Consider the following 27,104-nt stretch of genomic DNA (forward strand, 5'->3'; position numbering starts at 1 on the left):
GATTTTATCCAAAGTGACTTACAGTGCATTCAGGCTAAAAGTTTTTATCTAACATGTGTTCCCGGGGAATTGAACCCACAACCTTGTGCTGCTAATGCAAAGCTCTAACACTTGAGCCACAGGAAGACTGATTATTATTTTTATTATTAAATAATGCTTGTTAGTAAATATAATAATATAATTATATTAGCAAATATAATATTATTTAATAATAATTTAATATATATATATATGTTTTCAATATATTATATAGTAGCCTACGACATTTATTATAATATATTACTAACTTAGTATTAAAAGTTGTATTTGTTATATAATAATAATAATAATAATAATAATAATAATAATGTTATTATTATTATTATATTGTATTTTTTATTTTGGATTAATTATTAATAATATTACATTTTTGTTTGTTAATAAGTGAAAATAATATTAATAACATATTATTAAATATTTTATTCAGTAATAATGATAATAATACATATTTAATACTAAGTAATTAAATGTGTGTATTACTTTAGTTCACTACTATTTAATAAGTATGACTAAAATATTTCAATCAAATTTTATAACATTAACAACAAAAAGTAACACAAATTCAGTAAATATATTGTATTACTGTAATTCACACGCACCTGTGTGCGCTTACACGCTTATAAAACACTAATATTATTAAAAACAAGTAATAACAATTAAACAATTATTCAATAATAATGATACAAATGCACGCTTATAAAACACTAAATATTATTAAAAACAAATAATAACAATTAAACAATTATTCAATTATAATGATACAAATAAATATTTAATACAAATGTATTCTCTTAATGGAGAAAACTTACATCCAACATGTGCAACCTAGAATCAAACCCAAGCCACTGTCCAAAACATGGCTTATATCAAAGCGTGCAGGACTATTGTGCAGCTGGTTTGAAATCACAGTAAGGTTCAGCTGATGTCATTACGGGGACAGTGGAGTCCATGACTGGACGCTTCCTATCTACTTTCAAACGGATTGAGGAAGAGCTCGATTTAGAGATTAGTGCTCCTCTAGTGCCCTGCGAGGCAGCAGTATCTGTCTGAGAGCAGAGCTTGGATTTGAGCAGCTGAGCGCTCGTATGATGGAGCCGCGGTGCTAAAAGGTCATGCTATCGACTGTGCCTAGTGTAATGGCCGCAGTACGGTTCAAGCCCTGAATCTTTAATAACCTCCATCATTAGCTCTTAGGAAATCAGCGCTCACACGGAGCAGTCGGGAGAGATCTATTGGCTCTTACCATCACAATGCAGGGCTGTAACTTACAGGGTTACAACATGTAGGGTTAAACGCCTATTTTCAACCATTATGCTAGATTAAATAAAAAGGTTTAAGGAGACGTGTTAAATCTGACCGATAGCACCACTCCATTAAAGCTATTCAGACCACATTTACTGCCATGGTTATTTCTGACAAAAAAATGCAAGCTAGACTTAAGATACCACAATCCTGAATGTGGTATGAATTAATATTCCCTATATTAATCAACGTTTAGTTATCAAACAGACATTTACAAAAAGATAAGCTATCCTGGTGATTACTTGCATGGCTGGAGATGTGCATCAACTGAGCGGAAAAATCTAATTTCAACAAATGTTAATTAACTCCTCGGAGTTAAACTACAAAAGCAGCATATATATATATATATATATATATATATATATATATATATATATATATATATATATATATATATATATATATATATATATATATATATATACATGAAATCATATATAGTATAGTCTATTTTTGATAACCCACAGCACAAAAATGCATAGAATTGTCAATGCAGAAAAGTTGGCAAATTGCTCATCCAATTAACGATGAAAATAATGAACTACACCTTATAAAATTGTGGCCTCTAGGACAGATTAACGAAGAAAAAGGTTTAGCAATTAAGATCAGGAGAGTTATGGGATAAGCTTAAGCATGTAAGATAATAAAACCTACTTAGACTAAAGACTTTACAAGCACTTTATCAGCTGGCCAACCTAAAGATAATACCACAGAAAAAGAGCAAGTCAAATTCCAAAAGCCAGGATTTTTAGAATTAATCAATTATTTGATAAAAATCATCAATCAATTAATGCTGAATTCATTTAGAGTTTGCTCTAGTCTTCTCTTCTTCGTTCATATCTCAATCCTTCTATCTAGCAGAATATTTGAATAGTCTTTTTCAGCCACTGTTGCTTTTATGATTTAGAAGACTCAATATTTACAATGTTCAGATCTGACAGGTCATATAGCAGCACTTGAACCTGACTGAAAGAGTATGTTCAGTATGGAATCATAGTGCACTGAAAAGTATGTGCAGCATACTGTCTGCTATTTTTAATCTGCATATAAAGGAAAAAAAATATTTATAAGCATTTTTATAAATCTCAGAAATGCATATGATTAATTGGAGCAAAAATATCCCAATTTTCAGAGTCTGAAAAAGTGAAGTATCATCTCTGGTTCATCTGTCAGAGTAGAAATGAAAGGTGTGCATTGAAAGTATTATTGCATTCAGTATATTTTTAACCATTTTGGTATTCTGATGTACACAGTATACATACTTTTTTTTTTTTTTTTTTTTACTGTATATGGCATTAAGTTATTATGTAAATTACTATAAAGTACGGTAAAGTATTTGGTTTTGCATTATGCATCAATAAATGCTTACAGCAGCTGTATGTGTTTTTGTTAAATTCAGGTCCAGTTAAAATGTAAAATAAAAAAAAAAAAAAAAAAGTATATATATATATAAATGTGATTTTGGGTAAAACAAGTCTTTTTTAAAGTAGTATTTGTTATGCAAATGACATAACCATGTTTTTTTTAAGTTTGTAAAACAGTGTATAAAATTCAGGGAGTCCAGGTATAAACTTAAAGCAAGTCTAAGATATTAAAAAATCGAGTTTAGAATCACCTTTGGTTAATTATGCCATACTAGAAATCTAAGATAGAATTGAGTGCATGGCATTGTGTGAAACAATATTTCATGCAATGTGACTGTAAGTTGAATATTTTGAACCCGTGTCATGCAGGTACGTGCAGTTCGTGCACAGTACATATAATGAATTCTGTATTTTTTATTTGCTTTTAAATAGTAGTTAGTATGCCAATTTACACTGTACACTGAATAAAAAACAAGAATTTGAGATTAAAAACCGAGGTAGGCATCACCTCTGGTTCATCTGTCCAACTAGAAATGAAAGGTTGAATCGAGTGCATTGCATTGGGGGATACAGTACTCCATGCAGTGTGCTCAGGTTGTATACTTCAAATTTTGCACCCACACACTGTGAACTGTACACAAGCGGCATAGCATTTTCTTTCAAAATCAGCAGATAGTTTACCATCCTGAGCACATCCAAAATGATTCCTTATTTCTGCTAGACAAAAACGAGTTAAACTGTTACAGTGACGGGTACAGTGAGCATCTTGACGGCACCTGTGCAGTGGTTTTGATCCCTCATACAAGGACAGCGAGAGACCATTCTGATGATTTGTGTGGATTTTTCCAGCAGCGGTGAACAGAAGCTGCCTGTTGTGCAGCCGTGTCTGCTTTGATTGAAGCCTGCTAGCACTCGAGATGGAGCTCAGCTAGACAGGACCGCGAGACTTCTGAAGGTCACTTTCTCACCGTCTGACCTCGCCGATCTGTCTGTTTCTTGAAAGACCCGGGCTCAAGCCAACAGGAGCGGGGAACGTGCTAGCATTCCAATGAGAACATCTCTCCGCCGCTTAAAATATGCAGTGATGAATGCTGCGAATTAAACTGCAGCTAACAAACCCGCAGGAGTTTATCTAACACTAATTTGTCCGGATTCTCTTCCGCACCGATGGACGGAAAGAGATCTAAGAGTGAAAATCTCACGTGCACTCACCTGTGAAAGCCCCAGGTATATGGAGACCGTCTCTGAGATGTACAAAAACCTCCCCTCCTTGTTTAGTGCAAATACAAATCCATCCAGGGACTGTGGAGGAAACAGAAAGAGAGAAAGAGAAGAAACAAGTCAGGCGAGAGTCTCACAAATAGCTTATTCCTCACAGCTCAGAAGTGCAAACAGAACCGCATCCCTGTGTGGAAACCACTGACAGATCATTAAAGAGCAACAATTACAACCTCAATTAACAGCTTGGGATCACAGGCGCCTTAACGCTAAGGGACAGTGTGGTGTGAGCGATACATAAATAGGAGGCAAAAAACGCCTCATTCATATCAATAAAGGTAGCATTTTTTTCCAAATCAATTTTTTTTTCAGCTAACTCAGTTTCACTGGTCAACTCAATCACACAGGAAGAACCACACATCTGTCAAGAGATCGTGATAAACAGTAATGTTATATATCAGGATGTGCTACCATGCCAGCCAACATGTAAAGAAAATTCACATTAAGTTTACTAAATGAATTAATTTTATTGTAAAACATTAATCAGTGCCTGTCAGTGTTATACTGTAGTTAACTTAAAATAAAAAAAATAAAAACATTAATGACACCTCAAATAAAATAAATGTTAACTGAAATAAAATAGAACGTTAAAAAAATGACAACAAAACATTTTTCATTTAGTGTACTTGAATAAAAGTGAAACTGAAATAAAGAAAACTCTACATTAAGTAACAACAGAGCAATAAAAATCACAAAAAACACACACAATAACTAAAACATAATACATCTACGGTAATTCTAACTATTAATAAAAATATAATAGTATCTCCATTATATAAAAATATAGCTGATGCATAATAAAATAACCAAAAGTTATATTAATTTCTCAATTAAAAGTTATTTCTCACTAAGATTGTTTTTCAATGCAACATTGCAGCACAAATAACATGAAACCACATAAAAGCTGAAGTGCTTGATTGTGACCAAAATCACCTGTGATTGGCCAATGACACACTGCAGCTGCAAAATCACTTTTTATTTAGCGTGGTGTGAGCCGCTAGCACAGCTTGGCAAGCAGTTGTGTTTTCAGTGCCATAACAGTTTTGCCGCCTGCTTCTGCTTGCTGACAACACGGGCTTCACTGGAAAAACATGCTTGTGACGAGCTTTCTGCAAAAGGGTATTATGTTGCTTCTTTCATGTTTCACAGCACTCGTCCTGCAAAATGTCCTGTGAGATGTGAGTGGTGCTAAAACCGTGTTCAGTTTGATTGGAAACATTGTTGATTGTTACAGCATGTATATTTAAATGCACTAAAAGGTTAATGCTATACAGCATTTGAAAATGACGAAAAAACACTACTATAAACGCAAGCAACCAGCTTGCTTTTATAAGTGCAATGCTGTACTAGGTGAGCTACTGAGCAAGTTTTCTACATCAGAAAAGCTATTCATATGGAGATAGTTATGTGATTTACATGTCAGTTGTACTAATTAAAAAAAAAATAAAGCACTGTGGTACACGCTATAACATAGTGTAGTGAAAATAAGTCTTTATTAATCAAAAATCTTGTTTTACTGCCTCTAGTGTTTAAGCTAGAAACTGCAGTGAAATGTATCTATAGATACGCTTTTGGAGTTTTGAAATATTTCTGAAAATGGAAATACCTGAGATGGCTTGACGAACACAAATGAACTATATACAGGCATTGCTGTCGTGTGTTTTCAGTTTAGTGATCTTTGTCCATATTAGGAATTTCCTGGAACGTCATAAGCTACATTACTTCTGTGAGGCATATTTGTATTATGTATATTTGTACCATCTGACTTGAGTATGAATGAAACAGACTTTACATATACATATTTACATATTACATACACATATTACATATAAATGGTAATCCTTACACCCATATTTGGGCTAAAATAGATAAAATAAACTCTTTTTTATCACTGCATATTAATTTGAAGTAAACATATGCAAATTCCTATTTTTTTTTCAACAAGAAGTTTCCATTAATGAAAAATATACCTCATTGTCATGTTCTAGCCATGTTATATTTATATTTCAACAAAAATAACACATTTTATGACCTTAATGTTATAGCAGTTTTCCCCCATAGTATCGAATATCTCAAAGTGAGAAATTGCACTATTGTGAATATATTAATGTTAACGGTTTAAAAATAACATTAAATGCATGATACCTTGCTCCAGATCACAGATGCCATACATAAATACTCAAAACAAAGCCTGATTCATATCGGTAAAAGTCACATGCATAAGACAAGAGCAGTTGTGTTGGGTCATTTCTGCTTTACGTGTGCATCATTAGGAATTGTGGACTAAAGGAAGCCTCATTGTATAGATATCACTGCTGGAGGTGTTTCTGTTGGGCCTCCAACAGCCAACAATTAAGACATTGAGGTCACATGGGTTAATTACATATTGTCTCCCACTGCCTCAGATAATCTGTAGGCTGATGCACCCCGGGAGAGAAAATGCCAGAAAGGAGCGACGAGTAAACAACAAGTTATTGTGCACAATGTCACGGCTGATCTGATCACCTTTTTATGAAAATCAGGTTTACACAGACAGGGTGGAAAAGCATCCCTCTCTCATTTATTTGCGAGTTTAAAGCAGCATCGGCAGCTGGCGAGAGAGCGTGCGGTCTCTACTCGCCGATAAAACAGTGCAGCCTCGGGCTATTTACAGCGTGCTGATATGCAGCTGACAACTGCACGTCCCACGGCGGCCCGCTAGCGCATCACTTCCTCCCTGAGCACGCATCTGCTGGAGGTGATGTGTTAGACTTACGCTTTACATTACACCGCGCTAATGCTAATACTAGCCCATTATAAGGCACTTTACATTTGAAATGCTAATATCCCAATATAGATGCGTTAACATAAATGCTTCACTAACACGGATGCTTATTTACATTACTTAGAGCAACAAAAAGCTTCAAGGGACTATATTCTACACATTAAGCATTTAATTTAGCCCCTGAAGTCCACTTATAATATCAGTCAAGGTTTCTTGCACCAAAATAGTTGTAAATTAGCCTTAACTGACCGTGTTTGTACCCTCTCCCTGAACCTCAGGGGCCATTCACACAGAATGCTTTCTTGTTTTTTATCTAAGCGATTTTTTAATTGTTGGTCTATGTAAATATGCCAAAAAGAAGCATCTTTATTAAGATGTGTCTTCTTTTTAAGTAGTTTAACATTTAAAATTTCAAAACAACAGAACAATTAGATAAATATTGCACATGTGCAAAAATCTGCTTTTATATTAGCAATAAGTAAAAATATTGGGAAATAATGCCTTTCTGGTTAATAATATATTCTGTGGGAACAGCTTTTTAAAAATAAATTTAAAACTTCTGTATGCAAATGACCTCTGTTACCTTCTGAATTAGACATTTTTACATTAAGATATGTATATATGTATATACATACAACACACTCCAACTCGTCATATATTGACACTTGGTCAGGACACTTTGGCGTCGCCTTTCGACGCTCAAGGTACCCCTTTACCCCATTTTTCGAAGCACAGGGTCCTCCATTGTTTTCTGTTGTTTGTTTTAATTTAATGATTTTCATGCATTTGTATTAAATATAAATAATTGTATATTAATTTAAACTTTAATTGGAGCACGTAACCCCATCCCTACCCTAAACCTACCCACTTCTGAACATTATAAAACAGGCAAATGAAAGTGCAGTCACAAGTACAGTATTTATTGACCAAACCAACCATAAACAAGCAGTATAAAAGCATTACAAACACGTTGTGCTGCATTCCAAGTCTTCTGAAGACATAAGATACAGTACTTTCATGCGAAGAAGAGAGTAAAACATAAGGTTTTAAGCGCATAAAATGATCCATTAACGCACTCACTTCACATCTCATTCAAAAAGATACTCCCAAATTTTGGTGCTAAATATTTTTGAGGAAAATTGTGGATTTTTTGAAAACAACAACAACAACAAAAAAACGCATTATTTGAAATCTTTTGTAACATTATAAATGTCTTTACTGACATTTTTGGTAAACAGAATGCAATCCTTGTTAGGTCCTAATTTAAAAAAAATAAATAATAATAAATAAAACTTACCCTTAACTTTATAAAAAAAAATGTAAATACAAAATAAATAAAATACATTTAAATTCAGTGTAAAAAATACACTACATTAAGTCCGTTCTCTCAAATGATGCATCTTGTTCATAGAGCACAAGTCCTGGCCTTCTATTCTTCACCGTCACTTCATCTGTGCACCCAGAGACCACCGTTCCTCCCCAGTGGAGGGTCTTTCTGACCTGAGAGAGACTCCTCAGGCTCTGACGTGGCTCTTATGTCCCTGCAGACGCAGCCCTGGCTGTCAGGACAGACCCGCAGCAGTCACCTCCAGCCAGTCTGCAATCATCTCCTCCCTGTTCAGCGCTGCTCTTCCTTCAGCCGCGCAGCATCTGTGGGCCAGGTCTCTGAGGAACACTGCGTGCCTCCGCCTGGCTCCCCTCCATGATAAACGGCCTCTGTTTACAGGCTAACCACTGTGTAAAGTGCACAATAAATCACTAGCCAGACAAACTTCTGGGGGAGAAAAGTGTAACATTAAGATGGGCCTTTTTGTCATTTGTTTAAAGCAGTCATGCCTTGCAAGCAGCTTCTCTCTCTCTGTTGTCTAAAGTGCTGAGAGAAGGAAGAAAGCGTTTCACAGAAAGGAAATGAAACTCTGGAACGGTTAGGGATCTGCACACTTGACCTTAGGAAGCAATAGCAACAGAATCCAGATTAAGATTAAATGTAGACAAATTACAAAATTACAAAAAAACATATAAATCAAGCTTCTCTTGGTTATTCACAAATAGCATTAACAAGAGACTTATTTAATCATAATTCAGCATCATGCAAATTAATTTAATCTCCATTTACATAAAAATACATTACATGATTGAAAGTCTATTTTCAACTTTTTTTTTTTTGGCTTGTATTTAAAAAAATATAATATGTTCCTGGACATATTGTACAGAATATATATTAGTGTGAATTATACTAAATTGAAATAATATAAAAAAAAAATTAATCCATAAATATGTCAAATCACAGAAATAAAATGGTTTTCATGTTGAGTTTATATAATATTGTTCCTGGTCTTATTGTGCACATTATTCTATAATAAATAAATAAATAAATAAATAAATAAATAAATATATGCAGACACAATATATATGATACAAAAAATATATAAAACACATAAACATATAAATGAATATTTTCTGCTTCTAAAACAACTCCTAGCAGACACATAAAAATAATGCAAACCACTTATGTTCACTTAAAAATGTCAAATCATAGAAATAAAGTGTTGCCTTTACATATTTGGTCTTACTGTGGACATGGAAAATGTAAAAAATAAATAAAAGCTATTCATAGCATTTTTCTGCCCTGAAACTACTATGCAACTCTGATTCTTTGCTTCAGTGTAAGCACTTGTTAGATGCTACAACTATAGACCACAATCCCTCAAGCAAGAACACAGCAGCCTTCCAGTGCTACAGCAGCAAACATGCTCTGGAACTCAGTAGCCTTGTGTTTTCTCTAACAAAGGACAAATATACGTGAGCTGAAGGACACACAAGCTGGTAAACATCAATCTAGTGACTGCACCTCGGCCAGAGCCACCGCACGTCCACATTAACACACACAGCGGACGCCAGCCGAGAGCAGCCTCAGTGACTATTAACATATCATTAACTATTAGGTCAGACAAAATGAAGAGGGAGAGAGAGCGATGGGGGAGATGCCTCATGTTCTTCTCCTCCAATCCCATCCTTCATTCCCCTCCAAACTCCAACAGCCTTCATGATGAACAACTGCAACTGAAATGAAGACTTCTCACAGGGCTGGCCAAACCTGAGCATGTGAGCATGTGGACTACACGGAGCGTAAATTAAGACTTAAACCTCTCTCAGATACATCAGAGGTTTGAGAAAACAGGCTTAAAGCACACAGTAAACATTTATTATAAATAGTACTTGTTGTATTTCAGTTGGCATGGGGAAAAATGTCTTATTTTCTTTTAGATGACCTTGATGTAATAAAAAACTAAAATGTAAAACTAAAATAAATATTAATAAAAATATACATAACAAAACACAAATTACTAAAAATGGCAAAAACACACAGAACAAACTTGAAGTAAAATTAAAATTAAAACATTAAATTAAAACTTCAATTCATAATAAATAAATAAAAATGTTTCCATTCCAGATTGGTATCGTGTAATATGTTGATAAGTGTGGATGACCCAAAACTGCTGCACCATAAAAAAAGATGAAACTGACTCAAACCTGGAGTGGCTGATAATGACGGACAGCATGAGTGAGACAGCAGACATATATGTGTGTGTGTGTGTGTGTGTGTGAAAAGTGACATACAGACAGTAAGGAGGTGTCTACATGTGTGTGCGAGAGAAAAAGACAGATGAGAGGTGTTAAAACAGATCTCATCAGAACTTCTGAATTGCCGCGGGAGCCGTGAGAGATCTTTTTCACTGAAGTCAATTTTGAGGCTGACAAGTCATGTAGAAATGTGCAAATATGGATGCGCGGTATTGATTTCTTTATTGAAGGCACCAGCACAGGAGATGCTTGAATCACTCATCCTACCCCTCGCTGAGACCTCTTTCAAATAAGAGCGTCGTTAGATTGCTCATTTCATATGGGCTTAGCGCTACGGGGAGGGGGGCAACTCCACATGCCATATTTATTGGGATGCTTCACTCCAAATGACCTACAACAAGCATCCGTTTAAAAGAAGAGGTGTGAGGGCTTCAGATCTGGCTTCTTGACTCTCACTCAACCTTTCAGCATATCCTCAATCTCAGAGTCAAACATCTCCAAACATACAACAGGAACAGCAGTTGTGAGCAAATTAATGGTTCTGGTTGCTATGAATGATTCCAGTTCTTCAATCGAATTCCAGTTCCATTAATGATGGAAATATTTGGAATAAAAATGATTTATCAGAATTATTGTCAAAAATCTGAAACACAACGATTGAAAATGATTTCTCAGTATTAAATATGAGACACATAAGCATAATAATACAATCAATTAAAACGCATTGTGAGTCGATCACTGCTGAAAATTTACAATAGACTAATGTACTCTAATAATAAATATTTTAATGAATTAATATTACAGTACTAAATGTATTGCGTCTGATCATGCTCTCTCTCACTCTTATTAATGCAAAAAATATAATATAATAATAACTTATAGATAATTTACAAATATTTAAAACATACATATTTATTGCTGCTGTTATATACAGTATAAGTAAAAAAGTAAAAAGGTCAATACAAAAAGTATATTATAATAATTAATTTAGTTAAGTTAAGTCTCCAGTATTTTAATTAATATTATAACTTATTTATATTTATATCATTTATAATTTATATTTTAGAGAAGGTGTCTGCATTGAGCCCTGAGTCTCTCTGTTGCCAATAATTCCCTGTAACTATCAACAGAAAGTGCAAAAACTATAACAGAAATAGTGTTGTCTCTTAGATACTGCCTTTAGATCCAGAGTTGTTGGACAGTTGATGTCTGAAATCTAAATTAGCACTCTTCACCCACAGAGGATGACAAAAGCACTCCAGGAGCCAAAGAGCCAGCGCTGGCTTTCCTTGTAGAAACTACGCCACTTTTCCAAAGTTCCTTCGGGTGACCAGGCAACAATATTGTTTCGACTTCCCCTCCGCGCCAGGATTTAATTAAGTGATAACAGTCACCTTCGGGTGATGACACAGGACAATAATATCTGGGCTAAAGGAAAACGCTGAGACTGGCCAGCACGTATTATCACGAGCAAAGATAGAGAGAAAGAGTGAGGAAGAAATCCGTACTTTACAAACACGTCTGGCCTTCATCCAGGTTAGACTCGGGAAGAGGAAATATTCTCGGAGTCTAATCTGAGGGTTTAAGGGGGGATTTAGCTCGAACCTAAGAGGATTAAACATCATTTGAATGCTTATGTGTTTAAACACAGGCTTAATAAAACAATATGACGTCAGTACAAACAAACAGGGGGCTTGACTTGACACTAAACATATGCACAACGTATGCATTTCTCACAAAACTTGCATAAAGTAACCCCATAAACTTGCATTTGTGACTGAAACAGGAGATTTAACAAAAATAAAAAGCAGGACTTAATTTTATCCTATGCTAGGAGGCAAAGCAAGTTAACTTTTTGTTTGTAAAGAAGTTTTGTTTTAATATGCACTAAAGTATTGATAACAATAAGTCCAGAAAATGATAGAAACTAAATTCAGATTTTTCTTTACAAATTAAAATGCATGCCATATGACTTGGGATTAGACCGTCCTGCCATTTAACCTTGAGCTAAAATGGTTAAATCCTGCAGGAAATTGAACAAAATGAAATCTGGAATAATCACAGAGATCCTGCAGAACAAAAAAAAAAAAAATGAAATAATGAAAAACAGAATCAAAGACAAGTTTATTATGAAGAACAGACAAAGAAGCCTAAAGATATTCACTGTAGCCTGGCTGAAAATTCAGCGAAATTTCCTGTAAAAATGATCGTAATGACCGAAATTAATTTTAATGACATTTATTTCTCAAAAATAGAGCCTCTTATTCAAAGCTTTCATGAAAGAAACTCTTTTAAGTGCACAGATCCACTTCATACTTACACTATCATTCATATGTACTGCAGAGTTCTGCACAAGGAATATATATTTTTAATTCATACTCAGTAGATACAAATACTCCAGAAAGATTCCCTCAGAATACATACGGTCATTAGTATGCAGGATGATGATTTATTCAAACAATGATAGCAAGTTCAGTCTATTAGAGGTGAATAGTAAATCATGTTTTGGCCTTTTTAGAAAAGAAAAGCGAATTTGTCGCAGCTGATGATTTGCTATGCATTCATGCACAATACATACGATACATGATAATACAGAAGTTTTGTTGTGGAGACCCAAGGCCGGTCCAGATGCGGTACTGTGGTCCTGCAGGTAATGAGGACCTTCACACAGTCAACACTGATTGCCTTCTCCTGTATGAAAACATCTAACAATGACTGCTCAGAGGCCCTTCGATACGGACAACGATCACACACACACACACATAATGGCAAACGCACACACACATCTCAGCGATGCCTCTTAAGAAATCGCATAGGGCCTGACCACCACAGTCTAATTATGCTAATTGCTTCAATGCCCTTGCTTTATTTATGCATGGCGTCTAAGATAAATAAGAGAAAATTGCTTCGGATCTAACTGTATTCATTTTAGAATGCAAACTAGCCCGTGTTTGTTATGAGATTGCTGATGTGTTTACCCCTGAAATTCTGCAGGTAATTGCAATTTTGATTGTACATTTATTTTTCCCACTGACAGTCCCAGGACTGCGTCTGTTCTCAGTTTTTATAATTAAATGCTTTGTAATATTTAAGCACACCGAATGGAAGAAAAACAGCACACATTAGAATATTTTATTCACTAGACTGAATAGCTCGCTCAGGGGGATCAAGACACACTGGGAGAATGAAAATGCTTGAAATCTAGAGGTTTTGTTGAGGGAAACATTAAAAGGCGGAAATTGGGATAAAGGATGAGATATATGTGTCTCGTTATCGGCCTGAGAGTTTCGGAGGAAAATCTAAAGACCGTTCTGGTCCTAAGGCTCAAAACATTCTGTATCTAAACAAGCTTGATTTCACATGCTGAAATGTGATTCATAACGCGCAGCAAATGCACAGTGCAATTCTATGTGCTGCCACAAGGGGAGCTATAGTGATTCTACTGTATAGCCATTCTCTTTCAGGTCAACCTGCATTGCCAAGTCAGCTACCTTTATACTGTTGCCGACCTGAGGGTTGTTTTTTAAGTCTGGGGGTTGAAGCACAATGCCTCACCTGCCTGACCCCAGGAACACAAGTTCTGGCCGTGACTGGGCTAGTTTTGAGTAACAAATTGGTAGACCTGGCAACCCCGAGGTCAACTACTGTCACGGTGGATTTTTCCTTTTTTTTCATTCAGATGAGGTTTATTATAAGCACTTACCGTAGTATCACATTTGTTTACTATATTACTATATTAATATATTAATTCCTAAAGCACATTTACAAAGAATAGAAATTGAAACCAAAGTGCCAAACAGGTAGTCCCTAAAAAGTTGTATATTTAAAATACATCAATTAATTAATTGCTTGAGACTTACGGATAAAAACTAAAATTAAACTCTATTTGGAGTACTACTTCGCACAATGCACATTTCTTAATATTAAGCCTAAAATGTGTTGTAATGTCACTATTGATGAAGGTGTACCTGAAGTATACTTGCAATAGTTCAACTTATTCAGTAATATCTTTATTCGGACTTCAGCACTACTTCCATGCAATTAAAGTTTAAAATTATTTGTTACAATTTAGCAGGCTTTAAGTATACAAAAAGTACAATGACAGGATATTTTGCAGGGTCCATAATTATGTAAATGTATTTGTAGTATGCTTAGCAGGAAATAAATGTATCTCAATATTCAATACGGTATATTTTAGTATATTTATTTTTCACTAGGGGTATAAAAAGAAAAATTATGAATAAAATATTTTTTTAAATAGAAGTTGTAACAAATATTTTGAAGCTGTAATATGAACAATTCAAAAATTTTTCTCCAACTCAATATTAATACGACGGTGAGGAGACTAATGCTGTTCCATTCCTTTGTGTAAATATTTCAGAGAACAGCTCCTCTTTCTCTCTTTCGGCTAACCTCAGCATTTAAAATAATTTAGCTGGACAGTAGCTGAGGTTGTTTTAATAATGTTTCACATCTCAGATCTAATGATAATGTGTTTATTAAGTTCAATAATAGACCCTTATTCTTCTATATGGAGAGTTTCTCTCCATGCATGTGCTGTATATATCAAGAGTTGGGCACAGCACGTCATAAATTCATAAAATTAGAATTGATTCCTCTGAGCGAGGGAGAAAACAACAAACATTTGCAATCTACTTTAAATGAATGAACTCATCTCTCCATCATGCAGAGGTCTGACCGACTCACACAGACTGAGTTTTACCTGGTCATCTAGGGTTAATCATAGCCATCTTTCAATGCTTTGTTATGAGGTATGGATTTAACCTCTGTGTGGAGCTTTTGAGTCTATTTGAAATGTTGGAGACTGTAACCATGAAGGATTTTACCTTGATTAATCAAAACATGGATCTTTCTCACCCATGGGCCAATTACAACTGACATTTCGACAAATAGAGGTCTACTTCTGAAAGTTCCTCTCTTTGATTTCCATCCCATGTAGAATAACAATCAAGGATATCTTTGTATAACTCAAAATGCATACTTAAAGAACTGGCTAAATGATTAGCTTACTAATTTGAAGAACTGATAACAGCTGCGCTGAACTTGTCTTTTTGCTGCTGAATAAAATGAAAGTTAAAAATCTTAGTATTCTACTAAAGAAACAAAGTCACATACATCTCGGATGTCACGGGGGTAAGCAGAAAAACATCACATTTTCACTTTTGGGTGAACTATACCTTTAAGTTGATTAAATCATTCATGAGTGACTGTAAATATATTTGAAGAGTTCAGATGCAAAAGCCTCTAAGTGCCATTTCAAATGTACTTCTAAATGTGCAGGTTCAGTCATTTCACTTTAATGGAATATATATTCTTTTCATTGCCATAAGTGAAATAACTGAACATAAATATAGGAGTCTGAGAAAAATGCTCATTTTAGAAGAAAATCTCAGATGGCACTTGCATCTGAACTCTTCATTTATAATGTTATAAAAGATTTCGGTTTTAAATAAATGCGGCTCTTATGAGCTGTAAAGAATCCTGAAAGCAATGTATGATCATTTCTACAGAAAAATTAGGCAGCACAACGGTTTTCAATAATACTAATAAAAAATAAATGTTGCTTGAGCAGCAAATCTGCATGTTAAAATTATTTCTGAAGGATCATGTGATATTGAAGACTCGAGTAATGATGCAAAAAATTCAGCTTTGCATCATGGGAATACATTTTATTTTATAATATATATTTAAATAGAAAATGGTTCTTTTAAATTGTAAAAATATTTCGAAATATAATTGTTTTTACCATATTTTTCAGCAAATAAATACAGCCTTAGTGAGTAAAAAGGTCTTCTTTTAAAATTCTTTGACTGCTTCAATTACAAATGCTACCATTGTTCATGCAACCCACCAACTTGTCTATGAAAATCCGTAGCTTTGCACATTGCCAGTTAATAATACGACTATATATTCAAACGACAGCATTATCGTGTCACAAGTTGCTGTCAGATTCAGCAGACTAATTACCCCTTCCCTCATTTCCACCAATCACGCATAAGCCTGGCGCTCTGTTTGTTCAGATGTATTAGTTTATTCGATTATCCTCTCAGTACGGCCTCAACAAAGCTACAGTTGAGACAAACCTAAATGATATTTGCTTTCTGAAAAGACAGCAGCGAAGACGGCGTGAATTCCTTGATAACCTTATCTCATTAAGTTTACAATCCTGTGGCATTGAAAGCAAAAAAGGGGAAACGGTTTTGTTACTCGCTCTGTTCCCCTGCTAGCGGCTGACAAGTGCGCTGATTTATTTATTGTATTCGTGTGTTCGCGTCTCATGTAGAGGAACAAATGCGGCGGGCACGGGAGTCTCCATTGACAGGCCCTTTGTACGGCGGCATAAAAAATGAGCCACTTACTTACAATACATTCATAGGAAATCAGATGCAGAAAGAATCGGAATGGGAAGTTCTCACATCTACAGAAAGAGGATACATGAGGGAGGCAAAATCAATAGAGAATAACTCCTTTTCTCTGGCTGAATTTAAGATTCAGCAAAAGTTTTGTCTAGGGAAGTTGGCCTGATACAGGTCTGCGGGATGAAACTGGCATTAATCATTCCAACAAGTCGTACATTTCTATAACACAAAGACTCCTCCGCTGAGCCCCCGGCCCACCCTGTACTCGCACACAAACCTATCACTCAAAGCTGGGGTTACTGGGCTTATACCCCTAAGGCGGAGATAAGAAATAGCCACGGTCCCGTATTCGGTTAAACCACTGTAGCCATATTAGGCTGAACGGAGGCAGGAAATCACAGGAAGAAAAGGCATCGCTTTATGCCGCCTGTGCCCAGATGCTTATCGCCCTGTTGAAAAAGACATTTGTCTTTTGTCTGGATTGCCCTTGACACATCCTTAAGGGAAGGAAGTCTTGAACTTGTCTTTGTTTTGAAGAGCCCCTGGACCGCCGCGGTTTAATCCGGGCTAAACGCGGCCTGATCTCGTGGGTATTTCGCCCAGGCTTTGATAAAGTGCACGTCAAATCCCTCCTCTTTTCTGCTTCATATATCAACTATTCAGTGGGCCTTCTCGGACCACCGTGGCATTGTAATCGCAGGGATACCGTACAACAAAACTCCAAACACATCTTGATATCTCCAGTTAACCAGGAGGAGTCTTTCTCTGTCCAAACAGATACCAAACAGAAGTCCTAAATCATAATAAAGGTTCATCTCATAAATCTGACATTAGGGTTACTATAGTTAACTAAAACTAAAACCATTAAAAAAAGCATATTCGTTACTTGAAATTAAATGTGTATGTAAACTGAAAAAAATTTAATAAAAATTATTATATATATATATATATATATATATATATATATATATATATATATATATATATATATATATATATATATATATATATATATATATATATATATATTAACAATTATTCTATTTTAACTCGGTTCCAAGGTAACATTTCTCATTTCCATTTAGTTTAACTTAATATACTAAAATAACAAAACAAAATATTTTTATTTATAAAAACAGTAGATTACCTTAACAATAAAATTATATATTTTTACATTTTCATAAATAAAAAATGAATGAAATAATAAAAATATATATTTCAACATTTTAAAACATCAAGCAGAAAATATAAAAACCAAAAATATATTTTTTAATATTTACAAAACCTATATTAGTATCTCCATGATACTAAAATAGTATTGTGTCACATTTTATCCCAATATCAAAAGACAAAAAGTATATTTTGCATATTTTTAGGATTCAAATTTTTTTTGTTAATGAACAAGGAGATACAATTAAATAATGAAAAATGTATTTAAATGAATATACTTTCACATTATGTATTATACAATTATTAAATACATTAATAATAGTTATTAATTATATACTATACATTAATATGTAATTTATATATTATATATTAATATATAGCAAATAAAAGAGGTTTATTCACATTACAATAATAATAATGGGGGGAAATGTGCTTAATTGTCTTGAAAATAATTTCAGAATTTTATTTAAATAACAAAACATTCAAATAACAGTAATTCTCCAAAAAGCTGCAAAACCAGAGGCAGACGGCGTCATGGATGAGTGTTAGGGTAGTATGTGGGTATTTATTGGTCTCGGTTCCTCTGAGAACACATTTAAAGCCACAGTAATTTCACCCAAAGCCACGTTATGAGCCCATAAGACGCACACTAAAGACTGACTGGTGCTGCTCGCACGTCCCGTAACGTAACAGGAGGCGTGTAAACACAAACACACACACACACAAGTGTCAGGTGTTTATGATCAAGGTGCACGCCACATGGCCTCTAATCACGCTGCTTCATTACGGATATAAAACAGCATGTTTTACAACACCTTCACAGCATATACTACAGATGTGGCGGTAGGAAGAAGCATGGCTTTCTCCCAGAATGCACCTACAGCAGTTCTTATACCGGTGTGCAAAAGCTCTATATTTGTATCAAAAGAGTAGTTTAATAAGAACAGAGCGCCTTAAAAGTCTTTCATTGGGAAAGAAAAGAGAAAGTGAGTTTGAAGTATACAAAATCTGGGCTGTTCCCAAGGGGAGAGCGTTCCAGTCTGTGATAATGAGACATCCCTGTGGGACACCTGCACGCAGGGCGGAAAATAACATCTGTATCATTTCCATGATAGAAATCCGACTACAAACTCAAAGGGGAATTTCTGTTCTGCATATTAGCAAACAGACAAAAAATGTATTGCATGGCTCTACAATATTATACAGCGTGAATGTACTGTGATTCTTTATTCTTATTCAAAACTAACTTGTTTCTCATTAATCTAAAGTGCTTTGTGCAATTATATTCCTAGCTCGTTCTGAGTTTAAGTCTTTTAGAAATGACTGAATATGTTTTACAAATGCTAAGTCACATTCCCACAGACTTGTTCTGAAAGCTGCTCAGTCTCCTATATTTCCAAAACCTATTGATTCTTGCTGTGAGAACATCAATATAGTATTGTGATGTAATATATCACAATATTGTGAAATATCTTCACCCCATTAGTATTTCAGCCTACGAATCTAATAAGAATCACCACTGGAAATAATAAAATAAATAAATAAAATAAAATAAAATCTCATAATGGAGGTAAAAAAAAAATTCCTTGCAGATAATAATTTCTTAATATATCACAATATTATAAAACCTACCTTCACCCCTGTCATATCTCACCCTAGCAATCAAAGAAAAAAAAATATATATATATTTGCATTAAAAATATTCAGTTTTAGGAAACTTTTTTACATTACTTTTTATTTGCATTGTAACATTATTTTTGCATGACAATATTAAACATATAAAGTAAAATAAAAGTTGTAATAAAATCTAATAAGAACCACCATAAAAAATTGAATAAAAAAAGATAATGATAATAAAACAAAACATGCATGACATGCATTGGGGGGGATGTGCTGAACTGTCATGGAAATAACAACATTGTTTGGATTCATTATTATTCAAATAATAATTTCTTTTAATTTCTTGTAATTTAAGGGTGAAATGTGATCTGAACATCTGTTTCATTACACCGTTGACCTCCAACACAATTCTGCAGTCATTTCTTTCAGTGTTTCAGTTTAGCTTATCATCCTAAAACATCACACAAAAACTATAACAACTCTCCGAAACCAGTCTTCGGCTTTCAATCATGTGGATGCTTATGACAACTTGATGAATTACCGCCGCATAGCAATGCATCCTGAGCTGGCTGCTGTTTTTTAAACACGGCGAGGTGTTGGGCAGCTCTTCAGCTTTGGTGAAGGCTCAGCTCCGGGTGTCAAAGGCGAGGGTGACTCCTACTTATATAACAAATGTAGTGACAGGTTACGATCAAGGGCCGCGCTGACATTCTCTCTGCAAAGGTCAATGTATGGCCAAGCCGACGATGAAGAAATGAGCGCTCTGCCATCATTGCCAAGGCAAAAGGTCAGACACAAGCTGATTGGTGATAGAACTATCAAATTAACCAATCAATACACGGCTGGGATGGGAGGAAACGGGCCCTCCAGGGAGAGCGGACAGACTGGACCAAATGCCAAGATGTCAATAGCTCTGCGCCAGAGAGATCCTGCACAGGTTTGGGATGGGGGGGGGGGGGGTCCTGTTTCACACACACACACATATGGCCCCTACTAAAATGTATTCATTTTAGTGAATTGGTTTCTTCTTCTCCATGAATTTACAAGTGTTGTTAAAAAAAACGTTGAGGCAAATTTTTGTATTTTTGAGCCAAATAAATATTACTTTTATACATTTTATAAATGTGCATTTATTTACATCAACTCATCATTCAGAAGTGTCCCTATACACCTTTTTTGTGTTTATTTCTATACTTTTTATTAATATCAACAACACAAATGATTTTGATATTTTTGAGCCAAATAAATATTCATTATTTAATTAATGAAAATAAAAATGGCAGTTTATATTCATAAAGCAAATCATGTTTACAGAAATAGCTAAATATTGGCTGTTCATTTCTAGATTTTTGATTAATGTATAATTTAATAATCAAGACAAATCTAGATATTTTGTGAGAATAATTAATTAAAGTATAAATAAAAAAGTATAGATAAATATATAAATTGATTTGTATGTTAATTGAAGTACCAATGTTTTATTAAAGTGTTTCTACACTTTTAATAAATGTATAATCCAGATTAAAGCCAATTTATTGATTTATATGTGTCAAATATTGCTTCATTTTCAAATAGCTATTATCTTAATTAACAAACCACATATTTGTTAGTCTAAACAACTACATTCTTGCCTAAAAACTCCTAAAACTACATTCTGTGACATTATGATTATAGTGGATTTGGGCATCCGCTGTGAGAAATCCTGCAAGCGGTGTGATACGAACAGTGAAACGGTTGGAGATCTGTTATAAATGGAATACTGCACTGCTGGAAAAGGCTCTCAGCCAATCAGATTTAAGAACCAGATTGAACTCTTTCCCCTAATAGTTTGTAAAGTAGCTAACCAATACTTCCCAAATGTGACTGTAGTTGAACAACTTCAAAATATCAGAAGCTTGCAGTGGGCGACAAAAAGTTCCACACCGCATCTGAATGACAAAAACAAATCTGAGTGCAAACGGACAACATTAATGAACCCGTTCTGTTCTCAAACAAATAAAACCCAAGCTGCTGAAATCCAACTGGCCGACAGAGCATCAATTTCATCCTGTACCATTCTCCGGAGGAAGAAAGAGAGACACAAGGACACAAGTAGGACAAGGTAAAGAATGAATGTGTAGTCTCTTCAGTCGCCACAAGAGCTTGTAATCCTCTTCTACATTTACTGCAGAGCTCAATATCACTTCAGTTCTCCCACGAGTGCCCGGCTGCTTTCTACCTATCTGCTCTGAAGTGGATCTATTCACATATTACCCGTTCATTCTTCCAGCCCTCCAAAATACCGGCTCCCCTTTAGACCTGAGGGGCCACTGAGAGATGAGCCCATCTGGGAATGAACCGAATCACATTAGCCATGTCAGTCAAGCACATGGGCGGCAGTGACTTCAGGCCGAGGTGCTGCGAGATGTTAGTATGACACAACCCCAAAATTCACATTTAAAATTTCATAAATCAAACTTTTATTGATCTGCAGTTATACATTTTTAGACTGCTGTTGGACACATGGCAGACCAAGACACTATCAATGTCTTCCATATTCTCTAACATCTATCATGCTATTTCGTCTGGTTTGTGTTTTCTGGCGTTCCTCCACATGCCTTGTATCTCTTAATTATCTCAGAATCAGCAAATAACTGATCCTTCAGCATGACACACATTACACAGTCAGGTCAACGTTTAACATGGTGACTGTTGCCGTGCTAAAGATGAAGACCTGCCTGTCATGTGACATGCATGCATTTATACATCCATTAATTATTACACAGAGATTGCAAAGCATTTTCTTTTCATTTACTTTTACTACAGTAAAACTGTGGCAACATTACCATTAAAGAGATAAATAGGAAATTTAGAAATCTATTATAAATCAATTTTAACATTTATTATGGTTTTACAGTATTATGTTGTTGAAAGTGTGGTTCCCATGTTTTTAATATTAGTTTTTGATAACTCATATACCAGATAGTATGCATATCAGTGCAAAATAATATATTAAAGTTTTTCGGCAAGCTTTGGCTCTGTATGAGAGAAAGATCAAATAAATGAAATAGTCAAATGAAATATGCATTTAAATAATGGGTATTTAAGAAGAAAATATGCTTAGGTGTCATAAAAATAATGTCTTATGATAATAAAAAAACTGTTAATGGCATTAAAAATGTGTAAAAACAATTGTGAAGTTATAAGTATGCTCTGATTTTGTATGAGTATGAGTATTAATGTGTATTTAGGGGGGAAATGTTTAACTGTCATAAAGTCAAACAAAACAAACAACACTAAATTAATGTATGAGTGGCACAAAAATTAAAATAAAATAAATATGCATTTAATTAATAGCTATTAAGGGGACTTAAAAATAACAATCAATGTAATTAAACAGCCTGCTTTCTGTAAAGACATGTAAAAACTAATATTTTATGTAAAAACAATTAAAAGGACATTCCGCCCAGCAGGATCTTATTATCAGACAACATAACTAGGCACAATAAATCCTGCGGTTTTCTCAGAGAATTATTCCCTCTCATGTGGTTTGGTCTCTCGGTTTCCAATTCCAAAGCCCAGTGAATTGAACAGTTCAAACTTCCACATCAATTAGAGCAATAAACATGATCAGAACGGTACGAGGAGGGACCGCCTCGCGCTCTCTGCCGGGACCATGTCAATTTCGGACTCAATTAATGATTCTTTCGAGCCTAATGTTCACGCAATTGGTATTCATTTGAGGTGTTGGGGAGAAACCGTACACACATTTCCATCACGACACCCACCGAAGGGAGATGCTTCAAACGCTCTTCATTTGGATGCATTTTTCTTTTTTTTAAAGAATAAAATGCTATTTAAGAGAAAATAAGAATTCAGTGCATTTAACATATTCCTCAATTAATACAAGTTGTATACTTTAGATTTAATTGGATTGTGGATGAGCTAAAAGAATTGAAATAATGAACTGAGGGAATTGTGATGCTGAGATTGTTTTGGTTGGTTTGAGTAAGTGTGTGTGACTCTTTCTGTGTTGGATCCTGTTTTATTCACCAGATCCAATAGTCAACTAAACACATGAAAATCAAAGCGTTAACACAAATGATTTTCACTTTGTATTCAGTTTATAAAATTGTCATAGAAACTGCTTGTCCTTTCAGTTCTTTTAATGCCATCTAATGTCATGGCCAGCATCTAAAAATATCATATTATTTATATACAACATATAAACACTATACATATTCCTTTATTCCTTATTTGTTTCAGGTATTTTCATGTACACTACACTGGTACAGTAGAATTACTCCCAGAACAATCTCTCTCTGTGTGTATTTGTATCTCTCAGTGCATTATGCTGAGACACTCTTGTTAATAAATCTTTTTAGCTAATGCATTCCAGATGGAAGCTGCAGAAGCCTGCTTTGACCTTCCTAAACCCTTCCAAAATTCCTCCCCCTGTCCAAGCCCGACCATTTATCTGCCTTTGATTGAAATGCCTTCAGTAACCTTTGACAAGAGTGTAATATCATTAGAGGAGGGCTGTTACTCTCACAGGACTCCGGTGGCTTCTTCAGCCCGGGACATGAACGTCTGCCTGATGCACACAGAGCTCACTGAAGACTCTTCTTTAACTAATAACAAACAGCTGAAAGATTTCAGTGGGGAATATGTTGAATGTCACCTGACACACACTCCTACAGTGTTAAAAGCAGCATGAACTTATGCTGATATATACGCCCTTAGATTTACATTTTCACAAATAATTTGAAAGAAACAAGACACACTGAATTAAATGTGAAATTTGTTACATGCTATTAAATATATATATAGTATCAAAAGACGCTGATCAAAATAGTGTCTCTTCTGGACGGAAGTTTGTTGGTGTCAGGAGCAGCATGTGTCCTCAGTGCTGGTGGTGTGATGAAGGTCTCTGTGTGACCAGTAGAGGGCCCTTCATCATCGAAACACACACTTCACAAGAGCAAACTGCTCATCCATGAGGATATTTGAGAACGTGCTTTCAGTCTCAAATTGTGAACAAAAACCCCACTGGAAATGAGCATTGAGAAAAATAAACTTGTTCTTCGGAGAGGTTACGGGTCACAGGAACTTCTATCAGATTTCTGCTCAGGGCCATTTGTCAGCATTGATTTTAATGAAGGAGACGCACTGAGAGCACTGAATGACACTCTGTACTGTGTGCCACTGACTAAAGTCACTTGTTCTGTCACGAGGTGCTCGGAAGAAATGTAAGCAACATGTAAACATTAGCAGACAGACATTAAATGAAGTCATGAGCACAAACACGTTTAGCAGTCGTGCTCATACAGGCAATGATTCCAGACTAGTGGTCGACCGATATTGGTTTTTGACAGTCGATGCTAATACCGATATCTTGGAAAGCAGGGGGGCTGATGGTTGATAAAAAGCAGATATAATTGTATTTATTTTAATTAATATTTAAGAAATTTTAAATCATTTGAAAATGGATTAAAAATAAATTTGTACAATAATCATACTTATTCTTTAGATGACAAAGTAATTTACTCAAATAAATAAATATTTAATAAAAATATCATTAAAAGGGAAGTAAACTGTAACCAATGTATGAATGGAATGGAATGTTACCAACAGAGCACTCAGTATTCTGGAAAAATGTAAAACATGAACATGAACATTGGGCAAATACATAAAGCGCAGCATAAATTGATATCACAAATTTTATGTTTAAAGCAATCAAATTGCACGGACAGAAAGTCATGCACAGAACACACTGTGTGCTCAGACGCTGCTGCTCTCAGTGCTGCCAAAATAAAAGTCATGCCTCGAACACATCGGCCAAGCAGAAAAACTTATCGGCCGATATTTGAAAAATGACAAATACCGTCTGCCTTGACGATATATCGGTCGACCACTTTTTGAGATCCATTCACAGCATTTCCACATCGGTTTCCTCCCTCTTCTACCAATCATTCCAGTTCATTTCTCGGCCAAAAGTGTCCAAAAAACTATATTAAAATTAAATTTTCCATACAGACTAATACAAATCCACATATTAATATATGCATGTATATTTACTTCAGATATTGTAAGAAACTTTGACTATCTTTGCCTTTTCACTTTGAGTGTATATTTTGTTACTAGATGTATAGTAAACAGTAGTATGGCACCTGTACAGCATCTGTAGTAACACTCTGGCTTCAGTGCCTCGATACGGCAGCCAAAACTTCACCTCAGATCTTTTACTCTGTTCATGAATCTTTAACAATACCCATCTGTGCGTACACACACACACACACAGTTTTGACCAACAAAGCCCCATATGTCTCTTCCTTTGTCCTTCATAGGAGAAATATGCTGGAGCATGAGGTTCTTGCCACAAATGACAATGTATGCGATTTTGCCGAATTGCAATGCAAATAAATGCAAAACTAAGAAATCTAATATGTAAAATATAATTAATGTTCTTTCATGTGAAATGGATGAATGAATGAATTATAGATTTCAGTAAAGGTATTCTACCACATTTCGAACTTTTTTCAGATCTGAAAGGTGCACGAGTGTCTTTGTGTAGGTCACAGGAGTGCATTATAAAGAACATCCGTGTACAGTTAGGGTGTCTCTTTCAGTGAGATTATGATTCTGGGGCAGCATGCTGCATTTGTCTTCATTTTGTCAGACTGTCTTCATGCCTTATTATTAGTGGCTGTCAGAGCGAGAGAGGATGGGTGGGACGCAGAGGCCGCGCTTGGTTACACACACACATACGGGGCTGAAGGAGAGGACAGGAAACTCCTACGCTTTACCCCAGACCCACCCTAGACAGCCTCAGATGCCCTTTAGAGATATCCCATAATGCCTCAGTCACACCGATGAAGGTCAACGAAACTCTGGCGCAGTTTCGACATGACGGCATGACCACTCCCCTAAGAAACAGTCATCCATTTTTTATGGCCTGTGAGAAATGCCTTAGGTCTGTGATTCACTAATGCCTTCGCAAACAAATAAACCATATAGCTGGCTAACAGCATGGAATATTTACTTACTATATTCGCTCGCTCTCTCTCTCTGTGTTTGGCGTGCGATTTGTGCTGTTACTTATGCAGGCAGGCGCCGGGTGAATAATGACTGCACGTCTGCGACACAGAGTTGATTCCAGCACTCAGGTGGAGAGAGAGGCAGACTACAACTGTTACATAAGAAAAACAAGAGACGTTTCAGTGGCCACAACACCGCCGGATGCACCGTTAGACTCACGCCCAACCTGATCAGACTCAGAACGCCAAATCACTGGTTATATCTCTGCCACTTCCAGCAAATAACCACTGTTTCCAGACAGGTTTCAAACATTTTAAATAGAACAGAAATGACACATCTCACCTTTAAAATCCTCCTATGCCAGTTTAATATGCATGTGAACTTCTGAATGAATTAAAACATGAGTTTTTAATCTTTTAACCAGAACAATTTCAGACGCTTCATTGGAAACAATCATTATTTATGCATGCCAATTTTTCACTACAAAAATGATGCACAAAATAATATGACTCAGAGTGAGATTCATACAAATTAAAGATGGATTTTCCTTTAATCCTCACTATGAATATTAATTGTGCTTATGAA

At 35.2% G+C, this 27,104-nt stretch overlaps 1 protein-coding gene across 4 annotated transcripts in view; it reads right to left on the reverse strand.

Moving 5' to 3' along the window:
* Positions 1-27,104, reverse strand: part of LOC127975938 (neuronal PAS domain-containing protein 3-like) — a 281,812-nt gene that overhangs the window by 91,535 nt on the left and 163,173 nt on the right. For all 4 annotated transcript variants that reach the window (XM_052579992.1, XM_052579991.1, XM_052579994.1 and 1 more), the window contains one exon: positions 3,918-4,007. In XM_052579992.1, coding sequence (XP_052435952.1) covers positions 3,918-4,007 — 90 coding nt within the window. The remainder of the gene's footprint in view (positions 1-3,917; positions 4,008-27,104) is intronic.

The sequence above is a fragment of the Carassius gibelio genome, chromosome B17 (assembly GCF_023724105.1).
Source record: "Carassius gibelio isolate Cgi1373 ecotype wild population from Czech Republic chromosome B17, carGib1.2-hapl.c, whole genome shotgun sequence".
NCBI classification, from domain to species: domain Eukaryota; kingdom Metazoa; phylum Chordata; class Actinopteri; order Cypriniformes; family Cyprinidae; genus Carassius; species Carassius gibelio.